The 17,268-nt window shown below is 58.1% G+C and overlaps 1 protein-coding gene across 1 annotated transcript in view; it reads right to left on the bottom strand.

The window, feature by feature from the left end:
- MYH9 (myosin heavy chain 9) overlaps positions 1-17,268 on the bottom strand; it is a 93,989-nt gene that overhangs the window by 13,148 nt on the left and 63,573 nt on the right. The window contains exons 14-26 of the mRNA XM_058741414.1: positions 15,683-15,856; positions 13,524-13,638; positions 10,935-11,128; positions 10,499-10,620; positions 9,695-9,764; positions 7,837-7,997; positions 6,875-6,983; positions 5,441-5,572; positions 4,807-5,013; positions 4,382-4,519; positions 3,189-3,312; positions 1,107-1,278; positions 137-349 (exon numbers count right to left, since the gene is read on the bottom strand). Coding sequence (XP_058597397.1) covers positions 137-349; positions 1,107-1,278; positions 3,189-3,312; positions 4,382-4,519; positions 4,807-5,013; positions 5,441-5,572; positions 6,875-6,983; positions 7,837-7,997; positions 9,695-9,764; positions 10,499-10,620; positions 10,935-11,128; positions 13,524-13,638; positions 15,683-15,856 — 1,931 coding nt within the window. The remainder of the gene's footprint in view (positions 1-136; positions 350-1,106; positions 1,279-3,188; positions 3,313-4,381; positions 4,520-4,806; positions 5,014-5,440; positions 5,573-6,874; positions 6,984-7,836; positions 7,998-9,694; positions 9,765-10,498; positions 10,621-10,934; positions 11,129-13,523; positions 13,639-15,682; positions 15,857-17,268) is intronic.

Genomic DNA, 17,268 nt, shown 5'->3' with positions numbered 1-17,268 from the left:
AACACCCTAGGGAGGAGCTGCCGAGGGGGCATTATCCTCTCTGCCTTCTAGTGCCGCCCGCCCCGCTTCCCGGCCTCCCTCTCCCTGCCACCCGCCCCTGCCCCCAGTGACTCGGCTCCTTGGCCTCGTGGCACACCTGAGCTCCTGCTGGGCTGCCGTGGAGTCCAGAGTGTCCTCCAGTTCCGTTTTCAGAGCCTCCAGCTCCTCCCCGAGGTCCCGCTTCTGCTTCTCAGCTTTATTCCTGGAAGCTCGCTCAGATTCCAGGTCTTCCTGGAGTTCGGAAATCTGTGATTCCAGCTCCCGAATCTTCTTCAGGGCCATGTTCTTCTGGGTGGCTTCCTCCTCCACTCTGCCAAAGAGAGCACGGACATCAGGAGGAGGTCCCTTCTGCCTCGGGGAGCAGGGTCTGCAGAACAGGCTTTGGAGAGGAGCAGCGGAAGCCGCTTCTGGAAGTCATAACCATGGCTCTTAGGCACTCCTCTCCGCAAAAACAACATCGGGAGCTTCCAGCAGGTTTGGGAGCAAAACCACTTTGAGACCTAGAAAACCTCACAGAAGAATCACTTCATTTTCCAAACATAACTCAATGCTCCAAACATAAAAATAAATAAAGATTAAGTGTTAAAACGAAAACACTTGAAAAGGGAATAAAATGTTACAGCCCGTCATGACAGCAACTGAGTAAAAACACAAAGGCTGCCGTAGACAATCTGTGAGGGATAATCACATGTCAGTGCAGGTTCCAAGAACTGGAACAAATGTGCCACCCTGGCCTGGGACGTGACAGTGGGGGAGGCCATGGGAGGAGGGGCCTATGGGATTTCTGTGCACCTTCTGCTCAATTTTGTTGTGAATCTAAAACTGCTGTAAAACAAAGCTTTTTTTTTTTTTTTTTTTTTTTTTTTTAAAAGCACGCTTGTAGCCAGTAAGTTTAAAATGCAAGACAGGGAAGGCCTGTGGTGGTTGTGTGACGTAGCAGATGACTTTTAGAGGCCACACTCGTAACTTTTAGCGGACAGGACAGGTCTTGCAGTGAGTGCAGTGGCTCCAAGATGACAGGGTTGGGAGGCGCGGTGGGGGGGGGGGGGGGGGGTCGCTGCCCTCACCTGGCCAGCGCGGCCTGTAGCTCCTCCTCTTTCTTGGCCAGCTGCATCTTGAGCTCGGCGATCTGGGCCTGCAGCTCGGCGATCTGGTCGTTGAGGTCGGTGGAGTCTCCCTCCAGCTTCCGGCGGGTCTTCTCCAGCTCCTGACGCTGCTTCTCCTCCCTCCGGAGGCGCTCTGGGGAGGAAGCGCGGGGAGACCCGACACAGCCCTCAGCGCCTGCTGATTTTTCCGTCTTTGTTTTCCATTTTTTATATAAAATACCGAGTTTTTGTTCCGTACCATACGTGAACCTTAAAGGATCACCGCACGCAGACACTCGTACTCAACGCCTGGATGAAGACACCGCGAGCTGCCAGGTCCAGGCCCCCCCCCCCCGACCCTGCTGACCTCCCCACTGGGGACCTACTCTCCCTGAAGACTGTGTTCACAGTTCCCTTGTTTTTAAGACTGTACCACGTTTGTGTCCCTAAAAAATGTTTAATTTTTCATGAACCTAAATTACATGGGAACGTCCTGTATGAAGTTTACAGTCGGTATACGGGATTCGCAGTCCAATGTCTGGCTTTACAATTTCCACTAGGACGTCACTCAGGTAATCCCTCAGCTTTGTCATGTGTCATCCGAATAATAAGGACAATGAGACAATCTGCCTCATTACATTGCAAGGCTCGTGAGCGTCAGTCTCTACACTTATGACAGCTCCTAGCCCAGGGTCAGTGCTCACTAAGGGTTAGCGACTTTTATTCCTCGACTTGCCTTTGTCACTCGATATCGTGACCTTGAGATTTGGCAAGCGAAGTGTCACTGCAATGGATCCACATGGACCAGTAGAGTGTTCCGTTGTGTGAACATACCACAGCTCGTCTATTTGTCCTACAACTGACGGGCATTCGGGGTTTGTTCCCTGTGTGCCCCCAGAATGGTGCTGCCGGGAGCGCTCTTGCCCGGGACCCCCAGCGCACAGGGCCGGGAACGTTGGGTTGGTTGTGGGCACATGAAGCTTCTACCTCACCAGGCAACGCCAGATGGATCAAGGCCGCCTACCAGTTTATGCTCCCACCAGCCGTGTGTGTGTGTGTATGTGTGTGTGTGTGTGTGTGTGTGTGTGTGTGTGTGTGTGTCAAACTAACCAGACCCTCTCTGTGTGCACCTGCCCTGGGGGCTGTACCCTCCTACACCTGGATGGCTGAGTGTTTCAGACTGTTCCGGGCCAAGGCAGGGAGTCCGTGGGGGGAGACCTCTGTCAGCACCTCGCTTCCCCTTGCCGGTCTGACTCGCCTCGTCCCATACAAATGTGACAGGGCCGGGGGGGGGCCAGGAAAGCCCTCCTGCAGGTCAACCTGGCTGGTGTGGGCCCTACATCCAGGGGGCATCAACAAGCACCCCAGACAGGCCGGGCTGCCCTGTGTCTCCACCAAGGGAGCTGGGGTTTCTGGCACAAGCTCACAGCACCCCCATGGTGCCCTCTCCCCTCTCCCTCTGCCGTCCACACCTCTCCAGACACAGGGGTGAGAAGTCCGCAGACAGACACAGACCTGTGTTCTATCTACCCTGTCCTCCTCCAGGGACCCAGGGAGGCAAAGGCACGATTGTCACCCTGCCCCACGTCAAGCAACGGCCTCTCACGGCACCTGTCCAGCAGAGCATACACAGCGTGTCTCTGTGTGGTTGAGTTCAGTCCCCATGGCCGCCCGTTCACCGTGTCCCCCTTGGCAGGAAGAGAAACGAGGCCAACAGGGTGACACAGCTGGTAAAGTGGCAGAGCGAGGGTCGCACCCAGAACCTCGTAGGAAGTCAGTCTTGTGTAGCTCACGGCACACGGCAACGGAGAGACGCCGAATCGTTCTCTCGAGAGCTCCTCACGTTGGGGACACCCCTCCCCAGCCCAGCCAGTGCCTGGAGACCCAGGCTCCCGTAGAGACAGAGTTGTCCCTAGGCTTTCAGAGCGGTGGCTGGGAGTTGCAGACTGCGAGCCTGCCTGCACACACGAACGTGAGACCAGCACAAGAGTGAGGCCCAGGCTGGCCCTGGAGGCGGGGGGCCTGGTCCCCGGGTCCGTCAGCTCCCGCCCACCACCCTCTCACCTTCCAGGTCAGTGATCATCGCCTCGTGTTTGTTCTTGAGTTTGGCAAGGCTCTTGGATTTCTCCTCCTCTTCCATGAGGTTGGTGGTAAATTCCGCTATTCTGTCTTCCAGAAGCTTCTTTTCCTGCGGGGGCGAGGGTGGGTCAGAGCTTAAAGTCAGTTGAGCACAGAACGCTTCAGCTCTCCTTCAAACTATGACTCGCCCGGCAATTTAGAATTGGACGAAGGGGCGGGCCTTAACTACTTGATTCACCAGAAGTTCCTGGATCAGAGGGTAATTTTGAAAGGTCACTAGCGCCCCTGAAAGAGCCGGATAAGCTTCCTTAGGGTCTACAAATGTGGGTGCCCAAGGCCTTCCTGGACCTGTGTCACCCCTCTGGGCTTGGGTTAGAACGGCGTCCAGGTGGCAGCTAGCATCACCAAGGGGATTCACACACAGTGACACCGCCCTCTGTGCCCCACACTCATCCACTAGGTGGGCCGTGACTCGCCCCCCCCCCCCCCCCTTACTTGTGTTCCCACACAGCCCTGGCTGCTGTCCGGACTTTCTGCTGTGTGGCCACCACTAGGGTCCTAACATCATCAAGGTGCCCCACGAGGGTGACCCACCCAGCAAGCGCCATCGCTCAGCATACATCTCGGTCTCGTGTCAGAGTTTGCAGGCAGGCGTCCTGCCCCTTCAACCCCTCAGTCCCCGCTCTGGGGATCGAGGATGACATTCTGCCCCCCGTCCTTCCTTCTGTGACACACCTCTGGGCTTTGATCCGCTCACTGGCAGACTCTGACAGGGACCCGACTTGGCTCTGAGAGAAACAGCCACCACCCTGGAGACGGCTGGAGGAGGGCACCCGCCCCACAACACTGAGCCACCAAGGTGCGGAGAGCCCGCTGGTGACTGAGGCGCGAAACCCCACAGATGGCTCAGATACGAGCCTCACTCGTAAGTAAGGCCAAGAGCCTTACCGCGAACAGAGGCCAAACCTTCCCCTTGGGCCCCACTCCGCTGTGAGAAACATCCCTTTGAACAGGACGCTGGCTCCCAGAGAACGCGGACACCCCGGAAGAGGAGCTGTGACCGTGACCCAGCAGAAGCCGCAGCGCCCCAGGCAGGGGGAGGAGGCCGCGGGCCTCGAGCCGCCTGCGCCCGGCCGCTCGCTCTCCGCGGCCCCGCGTCTCCACGCTCGGGGCCTCACCTTGGCCAGCTTGCAGTTCTGGTCCTCCATGATGATCTGGTCTTCTTCCAGCTTCTTGAGCTTGGCCTCGGTGGTCACCTTCTCCAGCTGCAGCTTCTGGCGGGCGCTCTCCTCCTCCTCCAGCTGCTCCTCCAGTTCCTACCGCGGAGCCGGGGAGACCGTGAGGGGTGGCGGGCCGCGCGGCCCGCCCCCCGCTCGTGGGGGTCCCGTCTGTAAAACGGGGGTACGGGGACGAGAGGCCCGGTCCGGTCGCGTGGCCCCTCGTTCTGCGGTGCCGCCATGAGTGAGGCCGAGCCGATCGCCCCGGCCACTCAGGCTGGCCGCGGCGAGGACCGGGGCAGGGAAACCAGACGGGCCCGAGGCCCCGCGGGCAGCGCAGGCGGCCTCCGCGTTGCCCCCGGTCCCGGCCCCACCCCCTCCTCTACCTGGATGTTCTGCTGCATTTTCTTCTTCTCGGCCTGCAGGTGCTGGCAGCGCTCCTCCTCCTCCTCCACCCTGGCCTCCAGGTCATGGCAGATCTCTTCCAGCTCCTGCTTCTTGGCGGTCAGGCGGGCCCGCAGCTCCTCCGCCTCGGCACACAGTTCCGTTTCCGCCTGGAGCTGCTCCTGCAGCTGTAACTTCTCCGCCATGAGCTGCGGGGAGCACGCGGAACACGTGAGCCCCCTGCGACCTCCTCGGGCCACTCGGGGCCAGGTGCTGTCTCGCTCGGCTCCCACGGGGCGGCAGGGGGGGGGGGGGGGCGAGGCTGCTTCGGCTCCCGGGCGCTTCCTAAATATTGTGTTCTTTGTCCTTCACCGCTACTCCATGAGCTGGCCACGGCGAACCCCAGGATGCAGGCTCAGAGAGGCTAACCTAACACTCAGGAACCTCCCATCTGGCGGGGGGGCCCTCCCTACCTCACAGGACCCCGAACGGGGTCTGTGGAAAGACGAACGCTGCTTGACAGTGACCCTTGACATCTCCTTAAACCCCAAACATGCCCCGCCTACTGGTGGCCAGCAGGTGGCAGCACCGGGAGCGGCTGCGGGAACCGCCGGGGTGAAGCCTGCAGATACAGACCTGGGACTGGAGCGTCTCCATCTCCGTGAGCCTGTTCTCAGCAGCCAGCTGCTTCTCGCGGACCTTCACCAACTCCTCCTCCTTGGCCATCATCTCCTCCTCCTGCCGGCTCACCTGCAGCAGCGGCTTGACCTAGAAGGGGAGACGGGGGCACGGCCAAAACATGAGGCCTTCCCCTCACCTGCGCCCACGCAGGCTGGCGAGACTGACGGGAAGGAGGTGCAAACACACACGAGCTTTCTGGGGATCAACTCGGTGCTGTGTGCCACAGGCCTCTGCCCCGCTAATTACACGTCAGGGAAACGGCCCCCACGTATGCAGGGAGATGTTCACGACGGCATTGTTTACAACGGTGAGAAACTAGGAATGAACTGAAGAGACACCGTGGGGAAAGTAACCAGGTAAAATACGACACATTTCCAGGGAACAACATGCTAACTTAAAAAAATTTTTTTAAACATTTACCTTTAAGAGACAGAGAGAGACAGGGCATGGGCAGGGGATGGGCAGAGAGAGAGAGGGAGACACAGAATCCAAAGCAGGCTCCAGGCTCCGAGCCGTCAGCACAGAGCCTGATGCGGGGCTCGAACTCATGGACCATGAGATCGTGACCTGAGCCGAAGTTGGTCGCCCAACCAACTGAGCCACCCAGGCACCCCACAACATGCTAACTTTTAAAAAATGGTGTTCGTGAAGGAATTCTAAATGGAAAATATAAAACACAAAATTGTCTACAGAAATCAGAGCTCAGCTGGGTAAAAATGCATATGGGTTACTGAGCAAAGACTTAAGGGAGAAAAGATAGCGGGAATAAATATTGAGACATCTACTCAATACTGACGTTGGCTTGGGGTTGAATGGATTACACGTGAGCTTTTATTCTCTTCTTTAGGCTATTTTTTTACAAACAAAAGGAGCTGAGGGGCCCCCGCGTGGCTGCGTTGAGTGAGCGTCGCTGGACCCTTGATTTCGGGTCAGGTCATGATCTCATGGTTTGTGAGATTGAGCCCCGCGTCACAGAGCCTGCTTGGGATTCTCTCTCCCTCTCTGCCCCTCAATCCCGCCCCCCCCCCCAATAAATAAATAAAACGTTAAAAACAAACAAAGCCGGTGAACGACTGCGTGCGGATTCTGACCCACTGCCCCGCGGCCGCTTGGGGGCACAGCGCGGGCAGCACGCGGGGCCATCACACCTCGGGAGCTGCTCTGAGCCCGACAGCAGGCTGGGCCGCGTGCACCAGGCACGACACGGCTTGCACACTCCAGACCGGGCGGGGCAGGGCCGCCTCAGGCTCACACAGTCAGGGAGCCACCCGGGGGGCTGTGAGTCCCGCACAGAGGCCGGCGTGAGGTCGCTGTCCCCCTCTGCTGCAGCTGGGGCCGGCAGAGCGCCCACCGGGCCACGGGGAGGTGGGGCCGCCTTCCGGAACCCACCTTGGTGAAGAGCCGCCACCACTGCCAGTTCCGCAGCTTCAGGTAGGCGGCGCAGTTCCTCTGCAGGACCTTCATGGCCGTCAGCTGCTGTTGCCGCTTGGCGAAGGCCCTGGGTGGAGAGACGCGGTCAGGGTGGGTGACCACAGACCTCCGGACAGGGGTGTAGCAAAGAGGCCCGGCCTTGGCGCTGAGTCCTGTGGGTGACCCCACAGAGGGCGACAAGGACCCCAACCGCCCTCCTTCACCAAGGGAGAAGTGGGTTCGAGGGGTGAAAGTCCCTCGCGAGCTAACTAGGTCCGAGTCAAGTGTGACGGCCGGTGGCTGAGGACATGTACTGACTTTAGCATCCCACCCTCCTGCCACCTGCTACCGGGGGCTTCTGATTGGCAGGAAAACGTCAGCAGCTGACGTCCTACAAAGGGGGGCTCAAGGTGTCGACCGGGGGCTTCTGGATAAATGAAGGCTCCGTGGGTCCGATACCACAAACCCCTGTTCTGTCCCCCGGTGCTCACAGCTCACGTGGAATGTACGTCCCTCAGCACAGACCCGGTCAGGAGACTAACGTGCAGCTCCCACACCCGCTGTCCTGCAGCACGTGAGCCCGACTCTCAAAGGAGCTGCTCTGGACCCAAGGACAGTCTCTGGGCCCCGGGAGCACAGGGGACTCTGGGGACGACCAGGTTCCGGGCATCATCCCCACACGAGGAACTTGCAAACAGGACTGTTTGGGACAGGCAAATCCGAGCACAGAGTCACCCCCTTCCCAGCCCGTCACCTAAAACCTCAGACATAAACTCAGAAGGCAGGGAGCAGGGAGCTCCACGTGGGCGTCCCTTGGACCTCCGACTGGTGTCAGGGCGTCCCAGGCCACCAGTTCCCAACAGTCCCCTGTGCGGCAGGAAGCCTGCGAAGGGCCCGCGCACAGGCAGGCTGGGCGGAGGCGGGCCCCTCTAAGGACTTACTTCCTGGCCAGGTAGCCTCTGCAGCAGGCCTGGAACCCGATGATGACGTCGGTGATCTTCAGGTCCCGCTCCTCCTCCAGATGGGCCAGCACGCCGGCCCGGAAGAAGACCTTACTCTGGCCGATGCGGTACAGGTTGCTGTCCAGCTCCAAGGCTTTGATCTAGACGGGAGCAGAGCAGCCCGTTCACCACGTGCCACCACGGGGCCCTCAGAGCAACGCGGAGAGCCAGTGGTCTGTCCCCGAGAGGCTGTCTGCCAGCGGCCGCTTCTCCGCTGGGCAGCCTGTGCGGCCCCGGAGCCAGAGAAGGCGGGCTCGGAGGATGCCGGGAGGAGGGGCAGGTGGCTTCCCACACAGGGCGCGGTGACGCATGAGACGGCAGAAAGACACAGAACCTGGACGTTAAAGGGACCTGAAGACCTCTCCTTCGACCTCCCGCCCCCGCACACCGCGATCACGGACTACCAATGCCCAGCCGCGCTGCCCTCAGAGAGAGCTGGCTGAGCGTCGTCAACCTCCTCACCCAGGACTAGGACACGCTCCAGTTCAGGCTAAGCCCAGCACCAGACGATGATTGGGTGCCTGGGGCTTTAGCCTCTGGGAACCCACCCTCCCTCAGCTAGAAGATGGGAATAAGGCTTTAATTTTTTTTTTTTTTTTTTTTTTTTTTAAACAGTAAACAAAGAAAGCAAGTCATAGTGCCTCCTCCCCAGGACAGCTGCGGGAACTGAAAGGAGAGCAAAGCGCTCAGCCTGGGGCCACACGTACGGGGTAAGGAACAGATCTCAGCGGCCAGTACCATCACCGAGTGGTTTCGGTGCGGCACAAGGCTCTCTCGTTAACCCACCGGCAAGGGGCCGCCTGTCTTCCTGGGAGAGGAGGATTCTGCACTAGCTCTGAAAAGGCAGAGCCTGCGGTGGGCGGAGTCAGGTCCGAGGGAGCTTCGGGGCCCACAGACGCCCCGGTCATCCCGGAGGAAGGGGAGGCTGGGCCAGAGCCAGCGTGGGTATCTTCCCTGCCTGCACCTGAAGGAGGGGCCTTTAACCTGGACAGCCACTAACTGAGTCTCCTGGAGAAAGGGTGGCCCAGACACCCTCCACCGATCACGCCTTCTATCCCCCGGGGTGGGGCTGGTGAGCGCGGGACAGTGGGGAACGGTTTCCTCCCTCCTACCCCACCTCCCTCTCATCTGACGCAGAGTCTCCCACACAGTCGGCGTTGGATTCCTTCTTCCCTCTTCTCTTTCTGCCAACGCCCTAGCCCATCCTCCCTCCTCTTTGGGAAGAATGCCCAGTAAAGGAGACCAAAGGCAGTGGCCGCTAACCCTGGACCATCAGGCACAACAGGACGCCCACAAAGTAGGAAGTACGACAGAGTGGGATCGGGCCCCGGCTTGGCTGGCATCGCCACAGGCCGTCCTTCATCCCGGCAGAGTTCAGAGTGCCCAATGCACATCAGGCACTGCTCTAGGGGCCGAGAGGAAACGTCCGGAAGCATGGACTGCGCAGGTTGGGACAGCTGCAGTGCTCCGGGCCTGCTCCCCTGGTGGGGAAGTGCCCTCTGCTGACCACACTGGGCGTGACGATCAGAGGAGATATGAGCAAGAAAGCGCGAGAATGTGCCCCAGAGGAAGGGAGAGCCCCTCCTACGTCAGAGCCCTGCCATGGCTGGAGCACCGGTGTCCTCTACACCGCCCTGGTCCCCCGCTCGGAGCGCCTGGCAGGATCAGGACCAGAGCAAGAGCAGGACCACGGAGCACAGGCGTCATCGGGTGAGAGGGGCACTTGTCCGGGCACACGGGCACCCTCCCGCCCGAGGGCCCACCCCCAGAGGGAGGCGCAGGTGGCAGCCGTACTCACCATGAGCACACACGCCTGCTTCCCGTCCATGAAGCCCTTAGGAATGGAGTTTGGTGTCAGGATCTCGTATCTGAGCAAAAAAGAGGAGCCTGGTCAGCCACGCTTGCACTGGACCCTTGCTTGGATTCCACGTGGCCTGGGGTGCACGGAGAGAGGAGGACGGGCCCTACGGGCAGCACAGCTAGGCTTCTCTCCCCTACGGGCTCCCGAGGAAGGAAGACATTTGGCAAATCCCACCCTGCTCTTTTCTTAGGCTGAACGGCACAGAAAGGCCACCTGCGTGTTTTCCAGAAAGTGAATGGAAACTCACGTCGGACTGTTGCGGCCACTCGAGGGCGAGCTTTAGCTTGGGCTCCCCGATGGCTAACTGCCCACTGTCCGCATCTCTAACCCGGGAAGGCCGCGCTCCCCTTCTCCCCCCGGGTGCCGCAGGGCCTCGAACGCGTGGGATGGCCCCAGAAACAGGGCTGGCACTGAACGCAGTCGTGAGGCAAACAGGACGGTGTCATCAACGCCCCTCTCTGTGCGCACGGCCAGAGGCTGCAGCGCTCTGCAATCTCCATTTTTCTACAAAGTTCCTCTAACACCCCAGTCTCCGGCTGATTCCTTTTGAATTTCTCTTCCCGGTTCCTCCAACAGCAGCAAAGCCTCCCAATCACTAGGAATAAAAATCCCTTCTCACACAGAGGGCGGCACAGAGAAGGAGCGGGAGCGGGCCGGACCTCAGCTCTCCGTGGACGGGGACACCGCTCCCTCGCCCGGGTGCCCTGCCCCCGGAGACGCAGGCTCCCGGCCGAGGCTCACCGCTGCCGGAACTCCTGGAAGACCACCCTGTTGGGAAAGCCCTGGCGGCAGATGCGGATGCCTTCCAGAACCCCGTTGCAGCGCAGCTGATCCAGCACCAGGTGGGGGTCCAGTTTGCCAGCCTGGAGAAACAAATAACGTGCATGTGGTCTCGCCCCCGTGTGGAGGATTGATGGAGAAAGGCAGGGCAAGGCCCCCTCCGGACTCAACGGGAGAACAGCCCCGGGGAACGGGCATCGCTGCGGCCCGTGGGTTTGGACAGCCATGTTACCCGACCCAGGTCTGGGAAAGGCCACAGAGAGACGGTGTGCCCAAGCAGGAAGGCGGCTACGATCACAGCCGGGGCGGGGGCGGGGGGCCTTCACCGAGGCTCTCAGGGTGTGTGGGGAGGAATCAGTTCTGCCCGGGGAGACAGACAGGGGCCTAGCACCCGCACCTTCTTCTCGTGGTTGGGGATGATGCAGCGGACGAAGTTGGGGTTGGTGTTCCGCAGCGTGGCCATCAGCTTGGCCAGCTGCTCCTTGTAGAGCTGCCCCACGGTGCGGAACATGCCCTTCCGAGTCTTGAAGGCCCCGGGCAGCGCCGTCTCCGACATGCCGGCCACCTGGTCCAGGCCGATGATACGGTCCACTGTGGAGACCACCCAAACAGCACATGAATACCCAGTGGTCCTAGCCGGGGGGGAGGGGGGGGGGTGGAGTGACAGGAAAGAGACGGACAGACACCTGGACAGAAGGAGGGGAGACTCCGGAACAGTGGGACCACTTCTACTTAGAATCTACACAGAGAGCTGAGATCAACCTCAAACGTTCAGCAAACTTGATGTTGTGAACAGGAAGCAGGAAAGGGTTGAGAGAGCTGGCTAAGCCATTAAGGGGGACGGTCTACTGGCCAACCCCACATTCACATTAACCATCTTCAGCCCACTGTGGAAGCTTCTATTCCCAGAGAGATGTGATAAAGCTTCCAGGCTATGCCGCTAGGCTGGTTCTAAGGAGGTGTTAAAACCTGACCTGCAGAATCCTCTAGTCCCATGGTCCCGTTAAAAATACAAACAGGGGCGCCTGGGTGGCGCAGTCGGTTAAGCGTCCGACTTCAGCCAGGTCACGATCTCGCGGTCCGTGAGTTCGAGCCCCGCGTCGGGCTCTGGGCTGACGGCTCGGAGCCTGGAGCCTGTTTCCGATTCTGTGTCTCCCTCTCTCTCTGCCCCTCCCCCGTTCATGCTCTGTCTCTCTCTGTCCCAAAAATAAATTAAAAAAAAAAAAAACAAAATCTTGAAAAAAAAAAAAAATACAAACAAACAGGGGCACCTGGGTGGCTCAGTCGATGAAGCATCTGACTCTTGGTTTCAGGTCATGACCTCACGATTCATGAGCTCGAGCCCCTCACCGGGCTCTTGCACTAACAGTGCTGAGCCTGCTTAGAATTCTCTCTCCTTCTCTCTCTGCCCTTACCCCACTAACGTTCTCTCTTCCTCTCAAAATACATAAATAAACTTACAAAAAAGTTTTTTTTAAACCCAACCAAACAGACAAAAAAAAAAAAAAAACCAATCAGTATTCTGAATTCCCACTGAGCTTTGCCGTAAAGCTACCTGCCATCGTCTATAGGACTCTGGATGATTCCCTCTCTGTCCGGGAGCCTCCCGTGCAGAGCTCCCTAAACCAGGGCCCCGGGACAGCATATGGCGTCAGGAGCAGAGAGGTCTCTGGAACTAATGCTGACAACGCATATTCTGAAGTCTGAAGACCCCCTCCCGCCCTTGCATCTTGCCAGGTCTCCCAGCTCACGGGTCTTCATCGTCTAAGACGCCCTCTAAGGAAGCAGCCCTTGCTGCCAGGGCACACGCCCAGAGCAATGAAGGAACTGCTTCCTCCCAGGTGAGACCAAAGTAACCAGCAAACCTCACCAAAGTGGCCAGTGATTTGAGGTCAGTTTTAAGCCAAGAGCCAATATGAACGTTGAGGGCTTCTGCTACGGGATGTAAAAGCTTAAGGCTTCTGTGCCAAAGTCTGCTTCCTATTCCTTTGCGGCCAGACCTCTAGTATTTATTTGAAGACGGCAGAAAGAACAGGTGCTCAAGACCAAAGCGGGCAGCAAGGACAGACTCGATGATCCAGTCAATTAAAATGGGAGGCATTTCTGACCTTAGGAACCCGGGGCCCGTTTTACCGGCTACAGAGGGTTTCCCGTGAGCGGGTGGCTTGTGGCCACTCAGGTTGCCCGGAGGAAGGTCGGATGTGCCCCATAATAACCGGCCGTTTCATGTGAGCACGTCCTGCCCCCTGGAGGCCCGGCCCAGAAGGGGCAGGCCCTGGTTGAGAGCGCTGCACGAAGGCACAGATGCGATTTTAGCCTTCAGGTGCACGTACGCGGGGCAGGGGGCGCACAACATCTACGTCTCATGCTGAGACAGCACAGCCATTCAAGCAGCGTCTCACGAGCATCTCTGCACGTGCATTTCTGAGGAGCATATGAATTTTCACACTTGCTGTTTTCCGCTTTCAAGATCCATATAGATCAACATCGACAGCCTGCCCGCGAGCCGGGGGCCGGACTGGGGAAGAGGACAGTCAGGCAGGAAGAGCCAACGGGGGAGGGCGGGGGGGTAAGAAAATCTGAGCAGAAGCGTGTCTCACACAGCCCCGGATGCGGCACACACAAGGGTCACCCCTCCGGGTGGCCAGTCACCTGGTTCTAGGTGGAGAATGGGAAAGTGCTGATAGAAATAGGCTCTCTGAGTGTTCTGCATCTCTGCAACAGAGAGGTTAAAGCAAAACCAGGCAGGAGGAAAGGAGGAACGGACGGAAACAAGGAAAGAAAACAACTCCAGAGCCACCGGCCTGCCAAGGAGAGGCGGAAACGCAGTAAAGTGCAGGGGGGGCGGGAACCTGTGTGGCGAGGCTTTGGGCCTCCTTGTCATTCCCACGGGTGGAGGCCACCCGGCCTGCATCAGGCGGACCCCCGCCCCGTGTCCTGGGACCGCAGGGGAGGCGGGAAGGGAGAGGGGGCGCAAAGGGCGTACCGTCCTTCCACAGCTCTGAGACGAACTTGTCGGAGGACTGGTGCAGAAGCGTGGCGATGTTGTCATTCAGGGGGTCCATGTTCTTCATCAGCCACTCGTCGGCTTTGTAATCCACCTGCGAGGGTCGGGGCCGCGCGGGTCACAGGCTGCTCTGGGGACGCCAGCTCTCACTGCGGGCCCCGAAAACCAGCCGGCCCCGCAGGGGCTGGGGAGAAGCCTAACAACGCCAACACCCCCTGAGCTGGTATTTCCTTGCCCAAGAAAGAAACTGAGGCGTGGCAAGGGCGGTGTGACACGGGAGGGCGAAAAGCTGCACACACGGACATCCAGCAACGGGGGACTAAGAGATCTATGTTGCAGCCAAGGTAACAGAACAGTCTGTATTATTATTATTATTTTTTTCTAATACAAACATAAAGAAAACAACCCTAGCAGGACATGACCAAAGTGTTCCAGTGTTTCTTTTTGGCAACAGAACAAGGACTTTTGCGATCTACCTATTTACTTATTTTGTTTTTTCCAGGATGCCCGAGTTTTCTCTGAGCTTGCACGATTGTTGCCTTTTCCAAAATACGTGAATGGGCAATCCGCTGTACTTTCACTGTGAAGATCCCCGAACAGTACAGACGGCGTGCGAGCCACCTTGGCCTCCCGCTTCCCAACACACGGCACCGCACAGAGGTGACCCCTGCTCTCGGGCCACTGCTCCTGCACGGCCCCTTCTGGAGGTTCTCCCACACGCGCACTGGCGATGAGGTGTGTGACCCTGGCTTCTTGTTCCCTAGGAGCACAGTCACCTCCTGGGAGATGACAAAAGCCGCAGGGACGGCGTTGTGGCCACCTGGGCACAGCCGGCAGGCTTGTCCCGTTAGACACACGTGGACACTTTCATCGCTCAGGCTCGCCCTAGCGGGCTTTCGGGGGAGCCCGCTATTTTGCGTTATAAATAATGCTGCAACGGGGCGCCTGGGTGGCTCAGTTGGTTAAGCGGCCGACTTCAGCTCAGGTCATGATCTCGCGGTCCGTGGGTTCAAGCCCCGCGTCGGGCTCTGGGCCGACGGCCCGGAGCCCGGAGCCCGTTTCCGATTCTGTGTCTCCCTCTCTCTGACCCTCCCCCGTTCATGCTCTGTCTCTCTCTGTCTCAAAAATAAATAAACGTTAAAAAAAAAATTTTTTTTTTAAAAATAAATAATGCTGCAACAAGAGCGCGGCGAGCATCACTGCACGTGCATTTCTAACAAAGGGAGAGGTGGAAATGCAGGCTCAGGGACATTACCTTAGGTGACTACAGACACAGGGTTTTTTTAATGAGTATTTTTAAAGGCAAGAGCTGCGCGCTTCAGCAGCTGTAGGGACCAGGCGGGCCGAGTGGGAGCGGCCAGGCAGCGTGGGGCCACGGGCAGGGGCAGCAGGCGGGGACCAGGTGTGGCTCAGGGTGAGCTATGCGAGCTGGTGGCTCTCCTCGCCTGATTCGCCACCTGCTCAGGCTGCAATCACTAATTAGGAGCGTCGAGCAAGCGGCACGAAACTTGCTTTATTCTACGCACAGACCCCTGTGGACTCAGGGTACCCTCTTCGGTCAGGGATGAAGGCAGCTGTGCCATTTTGTGGCCGAGCAGGCTCGGTGATGACCAAGCCGTCACCTACAGTGGTGGCCCTGAACCAGGACGACTGTGTCCACCCCGTGTTTGGCGAAGCCTAGACGTTTTCGTCACGTCTAGGGACAGTGCTGCTGACCCCTGGTGGGCAGAAGCCACGAGTGCTGCTAAACATCCCACAAAGCACATGACGGTCCCAGGCGACGCACGTGGTCCAGCCCACAGGGTCAGGAGCACAGAGGCGGAGTGGCCCTGCCCCACAGCGCTGACCTGTGCCGAGCACCGGGCTTCGCAAGCTCATTTAATACACGACACTGTGCACGGCAGCCGTTACCTATTTCCCAGATGAGGCTCAGAGATGTTGACTGGCCCAAAGTCACACTACTTAACGAGTGACAGAGTTCTAGTTCAAACTCCAGAGTCGAGGCACACTGCTGGGTGAGTCACTAGACAAGCAGTGCGCCCCGCCCCCCGACCCACTCCCTGGGCTGCCCAGCTCCTCAGCCTAGACGGAAGCATCTCCACCTGTCCGGCACCTTTCCGTGCAGGTGCTCCCCTCACCTTGCCTGCGTAGTGGATGATGCAGAAATCAGCTTTGTCCTTCAGTTGCTTGGGCTTCTGGAACTTGGGGTGGGTGCCCTGCTCCTGTACCACCTTCTCCACGAAGCTCTTGTCGGTGGCTTTGGGGAACCAGCATTCCTCGTCCAGCAGGGCCAGGATGCCAGGGGGACCAGCCTGGAAAATGCACAGCATCACACAGGTGAAGCCTGACCTGGCGAGTGCCCCCTACCCCTGCCCTCCCGGGAAGGCAAAGGTCAGTATTCAAAGCCCCAGAATCTCAATAGAAGGTAGACAGCGTGCGCCCCCACATTCCAGGTAAAAGCAGCATTAGCGAAACTCGATTCAAGAGTTCTAGGTTAGGGGCGCCTGGGTGGCTCAGCCGGTTAAGTGTCCGACTTCGGCTCAGGTCATGATCTCGCGGTCCGTGAGTTCGAGCCCCGCGTCAGGCTCTGGGCTGATGGCTCGGAGCCTGGAGCCTGTTTCCGATTCTGTCTCCCTCTCTCTCTGCCCCTCCCCCGTTCATGCTCTGTCCCTCTCTGTCCCAAAAATAAATAAAAAACGTTGAAAAAAAATTAAAAAAAAAAAAAAAAAGAGTTCTAGGTTAGGGGCGCCTGGGTGGCTCAGCCGGTTAAGTGTCCGACTTCAGCTCAGGTCATGATCTCACGGTTTATGAGTTGGAGCCCCGCATCAGACTGTTGGCTGTCAGCACAGAGCCCGCTTGGGATCCTCTGTCTCCCTCTATCTCTGCCCCTTCTCCTCCCTCTCCCTCCCTTCCTCTCTCTCTCTCTCTCTCTCTCTCTCTCTCTGTCTCTCAAAAATAAACACTAAAAAAAAAAAAAGAGTTCTAATTTAAAAAGAAACTTCTGGGGTCTAGTCTGTGGTTGACACATCTCAGCCAGATGATCCATCACGGAGTTTCTCCAACCTAGTGCGCTGGAAATCCCCGGTAGGTCTGATGGACGTGTGCCATGACCGCATGCCCAGAGGCTGTCCTCACAGGTGCCTCTGCCCCTGGAGTCACCCTGAGACACCGGCCCACATGCTGTGTCTGCACCACTATGTGGGGAGATGCAACACTTAGGTCAAGTCCTTCGAGGAAGCCCCAAGTACACTCAATTGATAAAATCAGAAAGCGGACTCAAACACCATGGAGACTGGCTGACAAGACTCAAAGCCAGATGGGATCTTGTTCATTGGAAAACTCGACTGATTTGAAAAACAAAAACAAAAAAACAAAAAAAACCCCAACTCATCACAAAAGTAAATTGCTTCACGTTAGGATGATGGGGTCTTTTAACCCCTGCTCCCCGCCTTGACCAGTAGTTTCAAATGCACCAACTTCTTCCTAGGCTTTTCCAACTACTTAGCAGTTCGGGGTAACTCTGGTGTACACATTTTCAGTAGCCCAGGACTCCAGGAAGATGTGGGTTCATTCAGCACTTTAACCCCATCAGGAGGGAATACAGACAAAGAAACAGCTCAGGCTCCATGAAACAGCACACCCTGTCCAACCTCGACCCCAAGGGCACCTGGCAAGAGCTTTCACTCTGAAGTGAAGGAAGAGGGGACGGCTCTCTGGTCACCAC

The sequence above is a fragment of the Neofelis nebulosa genome, chromosome 8 (assembly GCF_028018385.1).
Source record: "Neofelis nebulosa isolate mNeoNeb1 chromosome 8, mNeoNeb1.pri, whole genome shotgun sequence".
Taxonomy (NCBI): Eukaryota; Metazoa; Chordata; class Mammalia; order Carnivora; family Felidae; genus Neofelis; species Neofelis nebulosa.
This window is presented reverse-complemented; position numbering and strand designations above follow the sequence as displayed.